The sequence below is a fragment of the Trematomus bernacchii genome, unplaced genomic scaffold, assembly GCF_902827165.1.
Source record: "Trematomus bernacchii unplaced genomic scaffold, fTreBer1.1, whole genome shotgun sequence".
Classification (NCBI taxonomy): Eukaryota; Metazoa; Chordata; class Actinopteri; order Perciformes; family Nototheniidae; genus Trematomus; species Trematomus bernacchii.
In genome coordinates this window covers 1,225,551-1,242,697 of record NW_022987739.1, presented here as the reverse complement: position 1 = coordinate 1,242,697, position 17,147 = coordinate 1,225,551, and the positions used below count along the sequence as shown (strand labels likewise).

Below are 17,147 nucleotides of genomic sequence, written 5' to 3'. Positions count from 1 at the left end.
TTCCTAGCACGTGAAAACAAAAGGATAGGGGATAACATTGAGGCGGTCATTAATAAAGAAAATCCAAAGTTACGTGCTCTCCAAAAATATTTAACAGTGTTTTTTGATGGAGGGTAAACTATTTGTTGTTGACTGCTGCCGTTAAATTGACTGGTCTTCCATCTGAGGATTGATATGACTGCACGTAGTCCCATGCTCCTCCTTAGCAACAGTCTCATATCCTTAGCAACGGTCTGCTAGCGAAAAATAGAAGACCACAGAATGTTTCTAACTAACCAATCAGCATCGAGTGTTCAACTAAGCTGTGTAATACGTTTTTTAACATCATCTAGCAACATATTAACACTGCCGCCCCCAAAATATTCATGTTGAACAAGATAAAAAGACATATAAGGGACATTTTAGATCACTTTTACCCCAAATAACATGTACTTTTGGGTATACTGATGATATATGTGCTTGTTCCTCGACTGTTGTTTATTTTTCAATATTTTAACTTTGTTTTTGCTAATTAAAATAATAAGCTGCACCATTGAGTGATTGATGGAGGACAAAAGTGAATACTGATGCTGACCGGGTTGCCCTACAGGAGGAGAATAAAACATCAGAGAGAATAGATTCTTTGTCATATCGGCACAGCCTTTTAGTGTATTAAATGTAATCTGTCAAAACAATATTAACATTAGAGTCATGTAGATGGAGTTGTGAATTGTAGAACTTTGGCACAAAAGTTTACCTGCACTTAAGGATTAAATGATTAGATTAAAGAGGGTCAAAGGTCTAAATTACTGTGACATCACGTCTGTCTGATTGTTGTGAATGCGTTATTTAAAAAAGGAATTTTGAAGGGAATGTTCTTTTCAAACAATGTCTACTTGGACTGAAGAAATTTGATTATCAAAGGTCAAACTCAACGTGACCGCACAAAACGAACCCCAGGGAACTCAAGAATTGACATTATGATACAATTACACTAATGTCCTTCATACAAACTTCATAATGTCTTCGAAATGACTTTTTTCATTATGGATGTTTTCCATGCTAGACTATTCAGCTCAGTGTGTAAGAAATAAACACAGTGACCTTTTTACAAAGCCACTTTAGGGACTACACACACACTCACACTCACACTCACACTCACACTCACACTCACACTCACACTCACACTCACACACACACACTGTCTCTCACACTTTTTCCCACTGTATTTGACTCCACCCTGGTTGCCCAGCGAAAGCTCACTAAATGACCTTTTATGGATAAACGATGATTAATAGGATATTGGCAATTAGCCTTTTTATTTATTTATTTTAAATTCCCCTGACTGTAAACAACAGATAATGACTAATTATAAAGTCATTTTTTTGTGAGGATGGCCCTTTGATGGCAGATGGTGTGCTGCAATTAGTTGACCTTGTCCTCTGGAGTTTGAATGAATGTGACTTTTTTTTTAATGTGAAACATCAAGAGGCATTTCCCCACAGGGCTTGGTGTAAAGTGATGTTTGAGCTGCTGATGTTGAGAGACAGTTCTCTATAAAGGAAGAATATGTGAGGAGTGTTTCCGTTGTCTCATGTCTTCCTGAAGTTGTGTTTACAGGAATATAAAGAAGAATGACTTTTAAATCGTTTTGTACGACTGTAGAAGAAATTAATAACATTTCATCCTGTTAAAAATGAGCAGTTGGAAGGATCTGTTGCTACATAATGTAAGCACACTTGTAACAGATATATCATTATTACTCACTGTCTTCAAAGAGGCCCCTTTAATGCTGTTTGGGGTTTCCCTTTCCTGTAGTATGTTCTATAGGTTTTAGTGCATGAAAATGGTCTGCAGAGGCTAAAATCCCTGTGAGTTTGTCTACCACACACTCAAGCTTTTATTGGATAGCGCTCCAACAATTTGTGATAAGGGTTAAGGGGCGGGACATCTCTAAGCGGTTGACCAATCACAACAGAGCGGGCCAGCTAACCATTCAGAGCAGGATGGGTAAGATGTAAAAGATTTAACCAGGATTTTCTCTCCGTTGTGCATAATGTCAGAACACCAGGTGACACAATCACACTAATATAATACAACCGTTCAACCGTTTTCAACATGAAAAAGCTATGAATGGAACCATCACCTAGTTACTGAGTGTTTTATAAAGGATTCTGTCAGACGCTGTGCAGAGGACAGTGATGGATTGATGTGACTAACACATTGTGCGTTCACTTCCCAGTAATTAATAAGAGCCGTCATGGGGGCTGAACAGAAAGCCTTCTGAGTGTATTTACCGGTTGGAAGTGGATTTTCAAAGCATTGTTCAACATGTCAACTCCATCTGTAATTTAAAACTGACTGGACCTTTACTCCATTCTACTATTCTAGTGTTATGTTTTGTCATAAAGATGAAAATGCAACAAAAAATGTTACACAAGACTTTTGTTTTTTGTGCTGCGCGCAAACTGTTGGAGTTGTTCATTGTAGGGATGGGAACGATTAATCGAATATTCGAAATTATTCAGGTATTCGAATAGGAGTTATGAATATCTTTATTGTAAAACAATTTGTTTGGGAGGGGTGCCTAAGTTGATTACATATTATCAAATGGAATAATTCAATGTATACGACAGTACCATAGCTAAGTGTGTTAGGTCTAAAGGTGTGTTTTGCTCCGCTCACCGGTCCCTCACAGCGGGCAGAGCTGCAGGTGCTGATCTCTCTCTCGCGTCCGGTTATACTTCACTCGCGTTTATGTCCAAATCCATCAGATCTAGCTAGTTCTAGCTAATGATATGGCTGCTGCCCCTCCCTACACGCAGATTACGCGGACTCAAAGCTCATCTTATGCCCAAATTCCAGCTGAGAGGGTCTTCTCTACAGCTTGCCTGATTGTGAATCGCCTCCGCACCCGCCTCTCCCCTGAGTAGACATGCTCATATTCTCAAACAAGAATGAGTATTGAATAGCTGCATTCTGTGCATAGGCCCTGTTATAGGTTGTTGATCTCTGTTGTAATAGGGTTACCCTAACCGGTTATGTTGTTTGTGTAGTACCCCCCAAAACCAAGTTATGTTTTAAGCATGAAAGCTGTAGGCCTATAGCTGTCAACTGTTCAAACTGTGATCACCAGTTCAATACATTTGACAAATTCGACTTGGTTTCTATACTTATTTGAACATGTATTTAATTATTTTTCAAAATTAATTAAAGGAGAGGTGTCACGGCCATTTCCACTGATCATAATTCCATTGTTGAGGTCTACTAAAATAGATTTATACTGTGCATTTTTCCAAACTCACATTGGTTTCTCATACAGCATCTCTGTAAACTACGTGTATTCACTGAATTTCACTATTTGCCTTTAACGGCTCGTTGTAGCTCCAAAAGCTCCAGCCCCCACCCTCCCTGTGAGCACAGTGTGCTCTGATTGGTCGGGACGTTGTGAATCGCGCTGAGCTCCGTGGAGGTGTTGCTTCCTTGTTTAGGATACATAGCGAAACACAGCCAAACTCATCCTGAGCACACACAAACTCACATCCGAAGTAAAAACAATAAGTGTGGCTTGATATTGAGTAAGAAAAAGGTTGATAAACGCTGTGAGAATGGGTCTGCAGAGAGAATTTTGCCGCGATCCCAACTGTCTGTTATCAGCCTGCAGCCAGGGAGGAGAAATCAGCTGAACTGCCTGCTCCCTGCACACAGATGTGTGTGTGAGGAAGTCCGTGGATCGGTCAATTTGGACCAATCAGCGGGGGCTTAACGTAACGGCTCCGCGGACGTAACGTAACGGCTCTTCGGGATTGGTCCATTTCGTTCCGGGTACCGCATGACATCAGGGGGTACCCGGAAGAATCAAATGGGCAGTGACGTATCTCCAACGAGGCGTTTTGGGGAGGTATTTTCTGTGTTAGAGTTTTACTCGCTACAGGGTGTACTTTGAGGGTTTTGACTCTGCACACCGTTTACATGCATAAAAACCTTCATAACACACAAGGGGACGGGTAATAACCGGAAAAGCATGACATGGGAGCTTTAATCAAATTTTTTTTTTGTAAACATTTTTCCCAATTGTTTTTCTTTTTTTTATAGGATATGTACATTTCGGTTAATCGGTTAACCGTTTTTTTGGGGGTCGAATATTCAAATATACATTTGCTTTTCAAATTCCCATCCCTAGTTCATTGGTCATTGAACTTCTTGATAACAGTTAGGAGCTCTAGAGCTGCAGAAAAAAGCTTAAAAGTAAACCTTGAGCTTTTTTTCTTTTTGCAAACATCTCTTTGCAAGCTAAAGAAACAACTTTCAGAGCGGGGACTTTAATTATAAATGTGTGCCATTATGAAGAACTATTTCTTCTTAATGGCATACAATTGCAACTCCCATGACATACAGCACGGTCACATGACTTCACCTCACCATCGCTAAGCTAAAGGTGGCTAATGTTGGGCTATGAAGGAACTACAGCACGGTCACATGACTTCACCTCACCACCGCTAAGCTAAAGGTGGCTAATGTTGGGCTATGAAGGAACTACAGCACGGTCACATGACTTCGCGTCGCCACTAATGTTGGGTGTGATGACGATTAGTCATCTCATTTAGACAGAGGGAGCAGAAAGAAAAAACAAGAGTGCCAATGTTTCCCTGGTGCTGAATATCCTCTGATTTGAAAATAAATGGACCTTATGGGAGATACAGTTGCAAAGATATGTATACACTGAGGGTCATCTTTAGTTTTCAAGGTTCAAGGTTCAAGGTTTTATTTTGTCATACGAACATAGTTACAGTGTAGTTATGACGATGAAAATCTTAGGTCACAGGCTCCTCCAACAGTGCAACACAATAAAACATATAAACATAAACATATATTGCAGGTAAATAGTAAATACATAAAGAAAAATAGTTTAAATAGTGAAATAGTGCAATAAGAGTCTAAATGCAAGTTATTGGAATATCAGCGACGTGCAGTCAGTGGAGGCAGGGGAGGCAGAGCCTCACCTGTCATACTCCAATGTAACGGAAAAACAACTAAAGAAAAACGAAATAGTAATAATAATAAAATGTCTCCACTGATCTGTGTTGTAAGTGTGATTTATGTATGATTCTAATCGCTTTTTATAGTCAAAATCAGCAAATTTGCCGAGCTCCGCTACGGGAGCGATGACAAGTGAGGCAGGCACGTGCTCTGCCTCTCGTAAGCCCACAGTAACTTGCTGGAGCACGGGCACTAATTTAGCGCGGGCACTTATTTTGTGAGCGCGCTCAAGCCAGTTACTGTGGGGTGAGGTGAGGCACAGATGAGATCTGCCTCACCTCAGAATGCGTCACCCCACAGAAACTGGCTGGAAAGCGGGCCCTAAGCACATGCCTGTTACCATCTCACTGTAGGTCACCAATGTAATGTATGTAGATCCCTTTATTACATTTATCCTCGCCATCCATAGTCTCTAAATAACTTATTTCACGTATATATGATATTTAGGCTCGCTGGTCTCAACGGCAATGAAAATGCACCAGGGGAGGCAGCCATAACCTCTGCCGCACTGAAGGGGGCGCACGTGAGCCCACAGGTTCTTGTTGCTACTGTAATTCTACGCAGAGACGGTAGACGTAACAACAAACTAGACTTTTCAAACTACAGGAAGATAAGGAGGACTTTTACAAAAAAGTAATAGAGATTGTTGTCCAGAAGGATAGCATGGACTTCATCTTCAAGTCAAGGTAAGACCACATTTGTAATGAAAATGGGATCTTACTAAGAAAGAACAATCCAATATTTAGATTTTGGGTATCCTTTTGTTGAACGGTCTGTTTAAAATGAATCGAAGCATCAGACTAAAAAAGCTTTTGAAAATAACAGAATATTTCGATTAAGGTCAAAATATAATATTTATAAATCTGACTCAGTGAGTCAGTGCCTCACCAGCCATGAACCTCACCGCACGTCACTGTGGAATATGATATATTAGATGAATAATTTCTAAGTAGCAGCCAGATGAATGTTATGGATGTTTCAGCAGTTCAGGTGTTTAACAGTCTTATGCCTGTGGGATGAAGCTGTCCCTGAATCTAGTGGTTTTAGTCCGGATGCTGCGGCACCGCCTGCCAGACGGCAGCAGACGGAACAGTTTGTGGCTGGGGTGATGGGGGTCTTTTATAATCCTGAGGGCTTTCTTCCTGAGCCGCTGGGAGTAGAGGTCCTCCATGGATGGCAGCTCCGTCCTGGTGATGTTCTGTGCAGTTTTCACCACCCTTAGTTGCAGATAGGGTTTTACATTCACTACAGAGCCCTCCTTTAACTAGCTTTGGTGTCTCGCTGCTTACTGGGTGACAGATGATCGGCCGTGGTTCAGTTAGCCCGAGGGAAGTGATCTGTTCTGCTTTTTGAATATTTCAGAGCCCCTTGGCATTTATTCTAGTGGTAATGAGCCTGGACCGTTAGAGAAGACCTTGAAGTCATTATTCCGCAGCTCGTTGAACGAAACTCCAAACAAGAGCATGTGTCATCTGGACTTCCTGTTAGTTTATGTGATTAATGAGTTGACAAAAAAATGTGAAGAAGATACTCCTGAGAGGGGGAGAGATAAGTAATAAACAAGTCCCAGTTTGAGAAAGTAGACAATGATAAATATCTAGTTTGTTCCAGAAGGTTATTTAAGGCAACGAAAAATAACTAACAAAATGAGATATCTGGCTCACTCTGAAGGAGTTCACATTATTCCTTACAAATGCCTTTTCTGATGAAGCTGTGGCCTTTAAATACTTAAAATTTCTGTTTGCTCTTGTGCTGTAAATGCATTATGTTCTTCAGCACGTTTAAGAAAAGTAAAAAAGCCTTGAAAACTATTTGTGGGAATAAAGAAAGACTTTCGTAAGTCTAATGAAGTTTTCAAATATTGGTTGTAAAAAGAGAGACTTGGTAAGGACGAACACGATGAATCCACGTCTTTGTTCTCAAAGACAAAAGCAGACGGGGGGGGGGGGGGTGTTTCTCAATGTCGAGTAAAGCTGCTCCAGAGCCACTATTTCAAGCATACTACATCATCGAGTGCCGCCGAAGTACTGTTCCAATGTCCAGCATACTTGGAATTCTACCGAGCCCGGCGTACTTCGTTTGGAGACATTTCGAGGCTTCACATGTGTAGACTCCGCGGTCTTAAAATCCCCACAATGCTTTGCGCACGGACCAATTTCCCCAAATCTGTGGCGGAAGATGTAAGGCGGGGCCTCTCATATGACGCACACCTGCACACTTGCTAGCCTGTTCCACTCTTCGTTTTCCGAATGCCAGGAAGTATTCTTGCCTAGCTTCTGAAGCAAGACGCTCGGCAGACATGTGCTACCAAGCAAGCGTACTCGACATTGAGAAACACCCAAGTTGACAAGGTCTTACAGAATTCAAACTTCTCGACATGTCAGTTCTTAATGTTTCTGAACTCTGTGATATGTTATGTCTCTTGTAATCTGTGAACTTTTCTGTTCTTCTTTTTGACTCTTTTAATAATGACAGGCTGTCGTGGCCTGACAAGGACATTTCTAATTTTACTTTAACATAAAAAGGCAAATATCCAAATAGGGTCACAAGCTCATGTTTGCCATAAATATAACCGTCAGTATGTCGAACAGATGCTGCGGCTGATATAAATCCCTTCATCAGACGGGCTCTGGGCTCCAGATGAGCTGATGTCTCCGCAGACCTGTTCATCAGCATCTTGCCGCCCTGAAGACAAATACATCTCACAAGAGGTTACAGCTGTCCTCTCATTCTTTCTGGATGATTATATAAATGTCTACAAGTACTCTTTCAGCCTAAAGTGGTGCTGGAGTGAGTATTAAAACCAGAAATGAGTCAGCATTTTAGGTTTGTTACGAATTCGGTAGTTCATCAAGTTTTTGGTTATCCTGAAATAAGGTCTGTGGTTAACACAAGCTAAAGAAATGTTAACGTGTTCTACAACATGAAATACTTCAGTAAATACCCCACTGGTGAATTTAAAAACAGAGGTGTAGTGAAGTGTCTAAATAAGACGACTAAACGTTATCACGCCCAAAATTAGCCTTTTATCTGAAAAACACTTTAAAAAACGTTTTAAAATGTTAAATGTTTTGCCTCACAGTTACGATTAAAAATAACTGAGTAATTGACCAACTCTAAGGAAGATTTCAGTGTCTGGATTTTATTTTTGTCAAATTTCATTAAGGAAACCATTACATAAATGACTGTGATGTGTTTTGCCCAGCAGTGACGTCGGCTCGGTTACTCCTGCTATGATTAGACATTCACTGTTGAGGTAACGCGGTTAGCGGAAGGTCCATTTACTTCCAATCAGGTCTCTTTTCTTCATTTTGCACAATTAAACAACCACTATATGTAGAAAGTATGATGTTATTATAGCTTGGTTAATCATTTCTGGATTCAGTTGTTCCTGCTGGTCATATTTTTGTATCACTGTACAGGTGGATTTGACATCATGTGTCTCAATTAGCCATTTATGATTTGAAAGTGGATACTTATCTATGAATGATGATGGAAAAGGCTTTCAGTGTATTTTAATAACCTCTTTGTGTGCTTATTAACTACAGCGACCTCCACGTTCTTACTTTCCTTTTCACTGCATCAATGTCACTCCTGCTGAACATACATTACTAATGCAGATGACTTGCATATGAGCCTAATTAAATAGAAGCAGGGTCACGGAAGTCCAGCGTAATATAATGAAGTGTGTACAGCAGATCACATTTTTAATCTAAATTAGATTAAACTTTTTGTCTTTTGGGCGGCAGTGATATTGTCTATTGAAACAGTGTAATCAACTATAGTTTATCTGTTCAATAGTTTATCTGTCTTTTTCCCACACAAGTAGTTTTACTCATGGTTTAAATATATGAGGAGATTTGGAGGATCTGAATCATTTTAGGCATAGACCTACCACAAAGAGATAAAATCACCAGGTCAGGGGGGGCAAAACATTGATATATCAATCCATATTCTTCAGGACATTTTCAATAGCAGCCTACGCACTAAGAAAATGGCTGACAAATGTATTATTCTGTGGTTTATGCCTTAATCAGGGACTGCCCTAGATGCTAACATATTAGCACATATTAGCACGCTGATGGTGTCTCCAGATTTAGTACAGTATCGTGTAGGGAGAGTTTTTAGCGGGAAATAATGTTCTGCTGTTTTTGTGTCTGTTATGGTCTGACGTGACCATTTTGCACGGTTGTAGGTGACCCCTTAATACCAAAAAGTGTTGTGTGGTACATGCATCAAAAGCCTTTTGTAAAGGATATTGTATTATCTACAGTCTGGAGACATTATGTTAAACAAGCATCAGGCAGTAAGGATTGTAAGGCTTCATCTAACTGAAGCGTGCATATTATACTGGGTTCTCTTTGTGCCGTGGAGAAAAAAAGTAGATCCCAAATTGTCTTCTTAACATTTCACAACGTTAAACACATCAGTCATGTGATTGGTGTTAAAAAACTGCCACAGTGCGACAATTTCACAACATAAATGTCGTTTTATACTTCTTTTTGGGAGTGTATTTAATTGAGAAAATGTTGCGTAGGAGTGTGTTTGATGTGTTTGCAGTCCTGTCCCATCAGTTGATGATGTGGGGGAAACTTCTGAAGCAATTGGAGACAGGACTCAGAGAGACACGAGGAGAGCTGGAGCTTTGATGGCAAACACTGACGGTTTATTTGGAGCGTCGGCCGGAGAATTGACAAGACATGTCACGGGCCACGATCAGACCACACGGTTGAGATGCCAAATCAATTCTGAAGAGCTCTTCTGTAGTTCAACGTTTTAACTAGTTCGGAGTGTAATAATCAACATTCTTTATCAGCGAGACTAAACAAATATGTACCCTGAATCTAACTAGAGCTTTCGTCTATAGAAAAGAATGTGCGCCAGGAAATCTACGTTCCAGAGAAAAGAAGATGTCCCTGAACAATAAACGACCTCATGGCAGCTTGTGCTCGGTCATAAGCTGGCAACAACAATGCGCCCAAGCTGCCTCTCCTTAAGAGAGATGGCAGCAATACCCAAGGCCTTAGAACTATGCCATGGGAAAAGAGACAGTGAAGGGAGAAAACGATGGGTGTCTAATACCTAAGCAAATTATTCCCGAACAGATATGTCTGATTTTGCAGAAATCTACAATTGAGAGCAAAGGAGGTTTTATAAAAGTTAAAAAAAATGACATATTACATTCAGAATTTATAAAATGCTTTCTTATTTTATTTTTAGAGCTTTACCCGGTGCAGTTTCCTCCCCAGGTGTTGTGTGATTATGAATAAAGTGCTTTCAGAGCAGCAGCCTCAGCAGGGTTTCTGCAGAAGTGCACCATCTGTTGGCACGTTAGCCGAGCGCTGACATGCAGACTGGCAGCTGGAGAAATTCTCGCTTTGGGCTAAATTGGCTGAGACACAAAGACAGGTAATGCAAAATGATGGGGAGCTCTATGCAGTGTAAATGTGAGCGCTGGTGGCAGCAGTGTGTCACAGCTGTCACTTAGCTGCTTTAAAAGTCCAGGCGCTAAGTGACAGATTTACTAAGAGCATGAAATCATGGACAGCAGCAGAGAGGAAAACCAGGGAGATCCTGCAGGAGGAGATGGAAAGGAGACAATAGTAATTTCTTAATGTTTGGTGTGTTCACTCTGAGTAGGAGTGTAGTGTTGTGTGGCAACACAGTCTCACGGCATTTCGTGTTATAGTCACGAAATTAATCTATTGATTCGTGTTCACCAACACGATTTCGCCATTTTTTTCGTGTCACACAGAACGATTTTAAAAGCAATGTAAATAATAACAAATTAGAAGGAAAAAGACATTTAAAAAAAATACAGATTTAAGTATTCTGACACAGAACGATTTTAGAAGCAATGTATTTATATTGGTAGTATGTTTCGTGCCTGCACCAAATAATAACAAATTAGAAGGAAAAAAAGATGACATAAAATACAGATGTCAGTATTCTGAGGCTCTGAGCCATTTCTTTTCCTCACTGACGGCAAAAAAACTCAGACATTATACAATTTAAAATAAAAGGGATAGGGTTAGGCTTAGGGCAAGATATTGAGTAAGAACATGTTTTTATGAACCACACAGCTTCCGGTCTTCCAAGACCCGACCGGACAAAAAGACGTGGTGCAGGCACGAAACATACTACCAATAGAAATACATTGCATTTAAAATCGTTCTGTGTGACACGAAAAAAATGTGAAAATCGTGTTGGTGAACACGAATCAATAGATTAAATTAATTTCGTGACTAATAACACAAAATGCCGTGAGACTGGGTTGTGTGTGTTGATGATGTGGTTGAAAAACTGCCAGGAGCTTCCTGGTGGAGGCCGTTGCTGGTGTAGTGATATCATTTGATCAGAATCAGAATAATGTAATCTTCCAGGTAATCAAGTGGTGCAGTGATAATGTATTTTTGTAAGCAGTCCCGAAAGTTAACCTCACAAGGGCTTTCTTGACAACAAAAAAACTGTATTTTTCCATGTGAATTTGCAGCTTCACCTCGCCATCACTAAGCTAAAGGCGGCTAATGTTGCGCTATAAAGGAACTACAGCACGGTCACATGACTTCACGTCACCACCGCTAAGCTAAAGGCGGCTAATGTTGCGCTATAAAGGAACTACAGCACGGTCACATGACTTCACGTCACCACCGCTAAGCTAAAGGCGGCTAATGTTGCGCTATAAAGGAACTACAGCACGGTCACATGACTTCACGTCACCACCGCTAAGCTAAAGACGGCTAATGTTGCGCTATAAAGGAACTACAGCACGGTCACATGACTTCACGTCACCACCGCTAAGCTAAAGGCGGCTAATGTTGGGCTATAAAGGAACTACAGCACGGTCACATGACTTCACTTCACAACCGCTTAGCTATAGGGGGCTAAGGTTTAGTAGTCTGATTTAGTCCCTTGTTAGCAACTGTCGATTTTATGACACGTAGAAGATTTGGACATTCACAAGTGGCATTGTGTTTTTGTTTTCCTGACATTTTACTTCCTAGAACAAACCTTTAAACATTACAACAGCTAACATGCTAAACTAAGATAGGGGAACATAGTGACATATTAGCAGGCTGAAGCTCAAGTAATTGCTTAAGTTTAGGCACGTACATCTGCTAAAATGGCTTCAGATAAGGTTTGTTAAAACAGGTGTCCTGTGAAAAGGTCTTAAATATGCAGCTAGCTACTTGCATGATAACATATAAAAACACTAAGGCTTACTGTAAGCTACATGTCCCTCGCTATAAATCTAAAATACCCTATCTTCACCAGCTATTGATCATTAATATAACACAAGAGACAGCATTTTAATTTTATTTACAGGGTAGCATCTATAAAATAAAGTTACAAAACGTTAACAACAGACCTTACCTCAGGATAAGAACCAAAAACACATTCAGAAAACCATTGACTTCATGACCACCAGAAGAACTTTTTGTATCTCAGCCTGTGGAGTGAGACTGTGGAACAGTGTGAATGTGGAGCTAAAGCGATGTCCAGACATTAACCAGTTCAAGAGGAAATACAGAGAAATTATTTTCTCGAGGTACAGGGATGGGGAAGGTGTTTGACTATGTGTGAGTATGTAGGTGTGTGTATATGTGCATATATGTATGTGTGTGTGTATGTACATATGTGTATATGTATATATGTCAATCAACAGGTAAAGCAGATTAATAATAATTATAATTATTGCAGATTATAGATTATAAATCATTTATTTGAGATTAAGTAAATTATACTTCTTCCCTCTCCTTGTCGAACACTAGATGTGGGACTGTTTATGTTGCTACTGTAATGCTGTTGTTGTTGTAAATGTCATTTTTTGTTTTGATTTCTCTTACATGACTATGCACTGCAACATTTGTTTTGTTTTGTATTTATTTATTATTTTACTTGTTCGAAATAAAATGTATCGATCAAATGACGAGGAGGAAGTCTTTGGTGAAAAGAAAGGGTTTATATTGAGCTGTGATTGAATCCTTATAAAGTAATGCACCCCCACTGCTAATAACACACTGGTTCTTCCTCTTTGTGTCAGACCTGTGTTTCCTGCTCAGCTGTTGATGAGGTTTTGGCCTTTTTTTGTATGTGTGGGATTATCTTCTGTCTCCAGGTTAGATAGGAAACATTGGAGTTTGGGGATAGAGCTCCACAGCGCTTCATCTTGCTCACATCAGGGGTAGAAGCAGCGCTGGTTTATCAGTTAATTGCATTCATCTGCCTTCCCAGTTGTAATTCACTTCTTAATTAGTCGGCAGGAGTGAAAACCAGCAGGGATAAGAGGGATTGAACATCAGCGGACTACTGCGAACTTCCTCTGATATTCTACACAAATCATATAAATGCATTATTTCTGCATTCAGGAGAACACACATCGAGGTGTTTTGTGACAGCACTTATAGTAATGAAGACTAATGAGCGATCATTATTACCAAGCACGGCTCCACAGCAGCAGCTTTTTACTCTGGACAACAAAGAGTCATTGATCTAACAGAGGCAGGTACAGTATGGGGCCTCAATGAGGGTTTTGATCAATAACTATTTCTCTCTTTCTTTTTCTCCACAGTTAAACCAATTGTTATAGATGTGGGCATATTTGTGAACAGCATTGGACCTGTGTCTTCAATCAATATGGTAAGTCAACAAATAAATCCCTTTGTTTGAACTGTTTTGTTTACACTCACACAGCTCTGCATCTGTCGTCATGGTGCCGGAAAGTTATTTTGTCTGAAACCAGAGCCCAGTCTGCTCTGATTGGTTAGCTGGACGGCTCTGTTGTGATTGGTCAAATGCTTAGAGATGTCCCGCCCCTTAGCCTATCACATACAATGTGTTGGAGCGCTAGCCAGTAGATGGGCAAGTGTTACATCGTGATGTCAATTTGTTCTGGAAGTCAACAAAGGAGTCCAATGGAGGCGTTTCAGTTTGGGAGAGAAACTCCCTCCTAAACTCCCTTCTAACTTTATTCACCTCAGATTTGCAAAACACCTGATTTTAACATTGTGTACTAAGACATAAAATACATCAGTAAATACCCCACTGGGGAATTTGCCAACAAGTGTCTAAATGAGACGACTAAACGTCATCACCTCCCACATTAGCCGCCTTTAGCTTTAGCAGTGGCCCTGCGCAGCCATGTGACTGCGATGTCGTTCTTTTATAGCCTTACGTTAGTTTTCACTTCTGGTGATTTCATTTACGCTTCCAAAATCCTGAAGTGGTATTAATATGTGGAGATTATCCTGCTGAACAAATCGTGTTAAGAATCATAAACATGCGTTTGCCTCAGAGATTATTTTCTACAATAAAGTGTATTCCAATGGAAAACTCAGCCGGATATTCGGCCCGCGCGGGGGGGGGGCGTAATAATCAGCAGCGAACCGCTTCAACACGTGTATTTCGGTTTATTCACTGCATTAATTTTGTTATTCTACAGTATTGTTGTTTTATAGTTATTTGTTAATGTATATAACCCAATTTGTGTTCTTTGAAATTGAAAAGGATATTGCATTGTGTTTGTTACTTTCGTTGCAGTTGTATATGTCTTAAGTGTAATTTGGCTTGGCTTCCTATTTTGTATAGACATGCGTTTATTTTGAAGGAGAGTTAGCGCTGTTGACAGGAAGTTGTTGTTGCTATGGAAACAACGCGACGGAGATTAACGGAGAAAAGTAATATCTACATATAAAGACGGAGAAAGTAAACGATAACGTCTATGGTTAAGTGTTAGCACCCCCCCGAAGAGGCACAAGCTCTTACGTTGATATTGGAGTTTTCAATAAATTCAATTTTGTAGCCGCAGTGCAGTACGGTACAGCCCTACTTGTGATGCTAACTTTCGGGTTGGCCTACAAAAATGTGTGATCCCTGTCCATAAGCAACTTCATGTAATACTGGGTTTTGAGTGCATATTTAGTGCTACTAAACTACAATAAATCTACACCCCTCTGTGTGACAAGCTAATTTTAAGCCCCATTGTTGGAGAACTATTCATATACAGTATCAGCTGTCGTTCTCTTATTGTTTCTAATTACAATGCAGAGTATAATCCTGGGTGTCATGACTCTGCCAGGAGACAGATGGTGATTAATTTCCTTTGCTTTAGGGAATAACGTCTGAAGAAATGACATAACTTCCACATCGAATGAACAATCAAAGAGGGAAGTATTCTGAACGTTTGAACGAAAGGGGCTTATTAATGTCCATTAGCCCAGTAAAGCTTTGCATGGGGTCTTATGATATAACTGCACACATGCTGAGGCATCTTTGGTGCACCTCTTACTGAGGCTGAGTATCTGCGTAGAGATCATCAGATATCTGCATAACTCTTGGTTTTATTTTGTATTAATAAATATAATTAAAACCCTTTTCCTCTACGAATAATACAAGGGGACCTCACGTGATTTATAATAACCGCCAAGTTTGTGTTATGTGAGAGACGTTTACTGACATTTCACCAGAATATGTCAAAGCTCTGCATAATACCCACTTTTTGTATTTGATATATTAAACTGTACATCATTCGCAGTTAATATTATACATTTTGTTTCATGAAAGGCCTATTTATGCTTTTGCATATTTTACAAGTAAAAATACTTTTTCTAAATGCTAATGGATACCAGTGTTACATTTATTTAATGCAGGCACTAATTAAAAAACATGCTTTTTGCAGCAATTAACTTTATTTCTCAATTCTGAAAATGTCACAGCAGGTGGCTAAATTGCAATCTCCTGCTGCACACACACACACGCACGCATGCACGCACGCACGCACGCACGCACGCACGCACACACACACACACACACACACACACACGGAAATCGCGCTCCATTTAAGACGGGGCCTCGCATATGACACACACCTGTTAGCCTGTTCCACCACTCTTCGTTTTCCGAGGCTAGGAAGGATTCTTGCCTCGCTTCTAAAGAACCTGACTCGGAAGACATGTCCTACCAAGGAAGGGTCCTCGACATTGAGAAACACCCACTTACTCACTCACTCACTCACTCACTCCCTTCCTTTATGGCTAACTAGGCTTGCTTAGCATTAGCATGGCTCTGACTAGGTGCAGTTTCCCACTGGATTTCTACAGACATCGAAAAATAAAGGTATTTATACAAACATAAGAAGATTTATAAAATATAAAACAAAAAATACAATAAAAATATATTTAGAGTTACAAAGTAAATGAACAGAACTTGGAGAAGGCAGCTTCTTTGAATTCATGGAGAAGCTGTTTTTACACTCCTGGGTCACACGGTGTCCAAAGCAACCTTCTGCAATCGAGGACCTCCTGCCAAACCAGAAGCCAAACCAGAAGCTGGAGCCAGCCCGATGCTAACCCCCCACCGCAGGGAGAGCTATCACACACTGCCCAAGAAACACACTCTCCATGCCAGTTCATTTCCCCCTGTGTTAGAGAGCTGCTGGCAGGATGTCCGCAGCATCGTATTTTCCCTAGCAGCTCAATATTAATTTGTTATTTCCTCATATTTGCAGCTCACTGTAATTGTTTGGCTCCCACCTGCAGTGAGGGAAAACGTCCTTGAAAATGTTTCAATAACTCCCAAACAATGTCCCTTCTACACGTGTGTCTTACGCAGTGGTGGAAGGTAATTGGGTATATAATAATAATAATAATTTAGATTTATATAGCGCCTTTCAGGGGACCCAAGGTTGCTTTACAGAAAAAACAGTAGTACATTTTTTTTAAAACAGTCAATTTGTATATGTTTACATTTAGAAGCCATAATTCCCTTTGTACTTACTTTATTTATTCATCAACTAACATTTAAACATATAACTATAGGTTAAGATATCCAGCAGCAGTATACAAAGTAATTAAGAAGACACAGATTTACCAGCAGTGATGCACATGAATGCATCAATAATGTTAATACAGTAATTTAATATGATTATGGTGCTACTTAAGAGCATACTGTATAAAGATGTCATTACTTTTGTACTTTTACTCAAACAGGAATAATTATCCTGATGTTCAGGTGTATATCAGTATGTAGTGTCTCTACTTTAAAGAGTCCTCTCCTGCTGATGTTCAGGTGTATATCAGTATGTAGTGTCTCTACTTTAAAGAGTCCTCTCCTGCTGATGTTCAGGTGTA

The 17,147-nt window shown here is 40.0% G+C and overlaps 1 protein-coding gene across 1 annotated transcript in view; it reads left to right on the top strand.

The window, feature by feature from the left end:
* The window catches only part of LOC117496151 (gamma-aminobutyric acid receptor subunit gamma-3), a 50,625-nt gene that overhangs the window by 5,344 nt on the left and 28,134 nt on the right, over positions 1-17,147 (top strand). Inside the window, exon 3 of the mRNA XM_034147860.1 lies at positions 13,592-13,659. Coding sequence (XP_034003751.1) covers positions 13,592-13,659 — 68 coding nt within the window. The remainder of the gene's footprint in view (positions 1-13,591; positions 13,660-17,147) is intronic.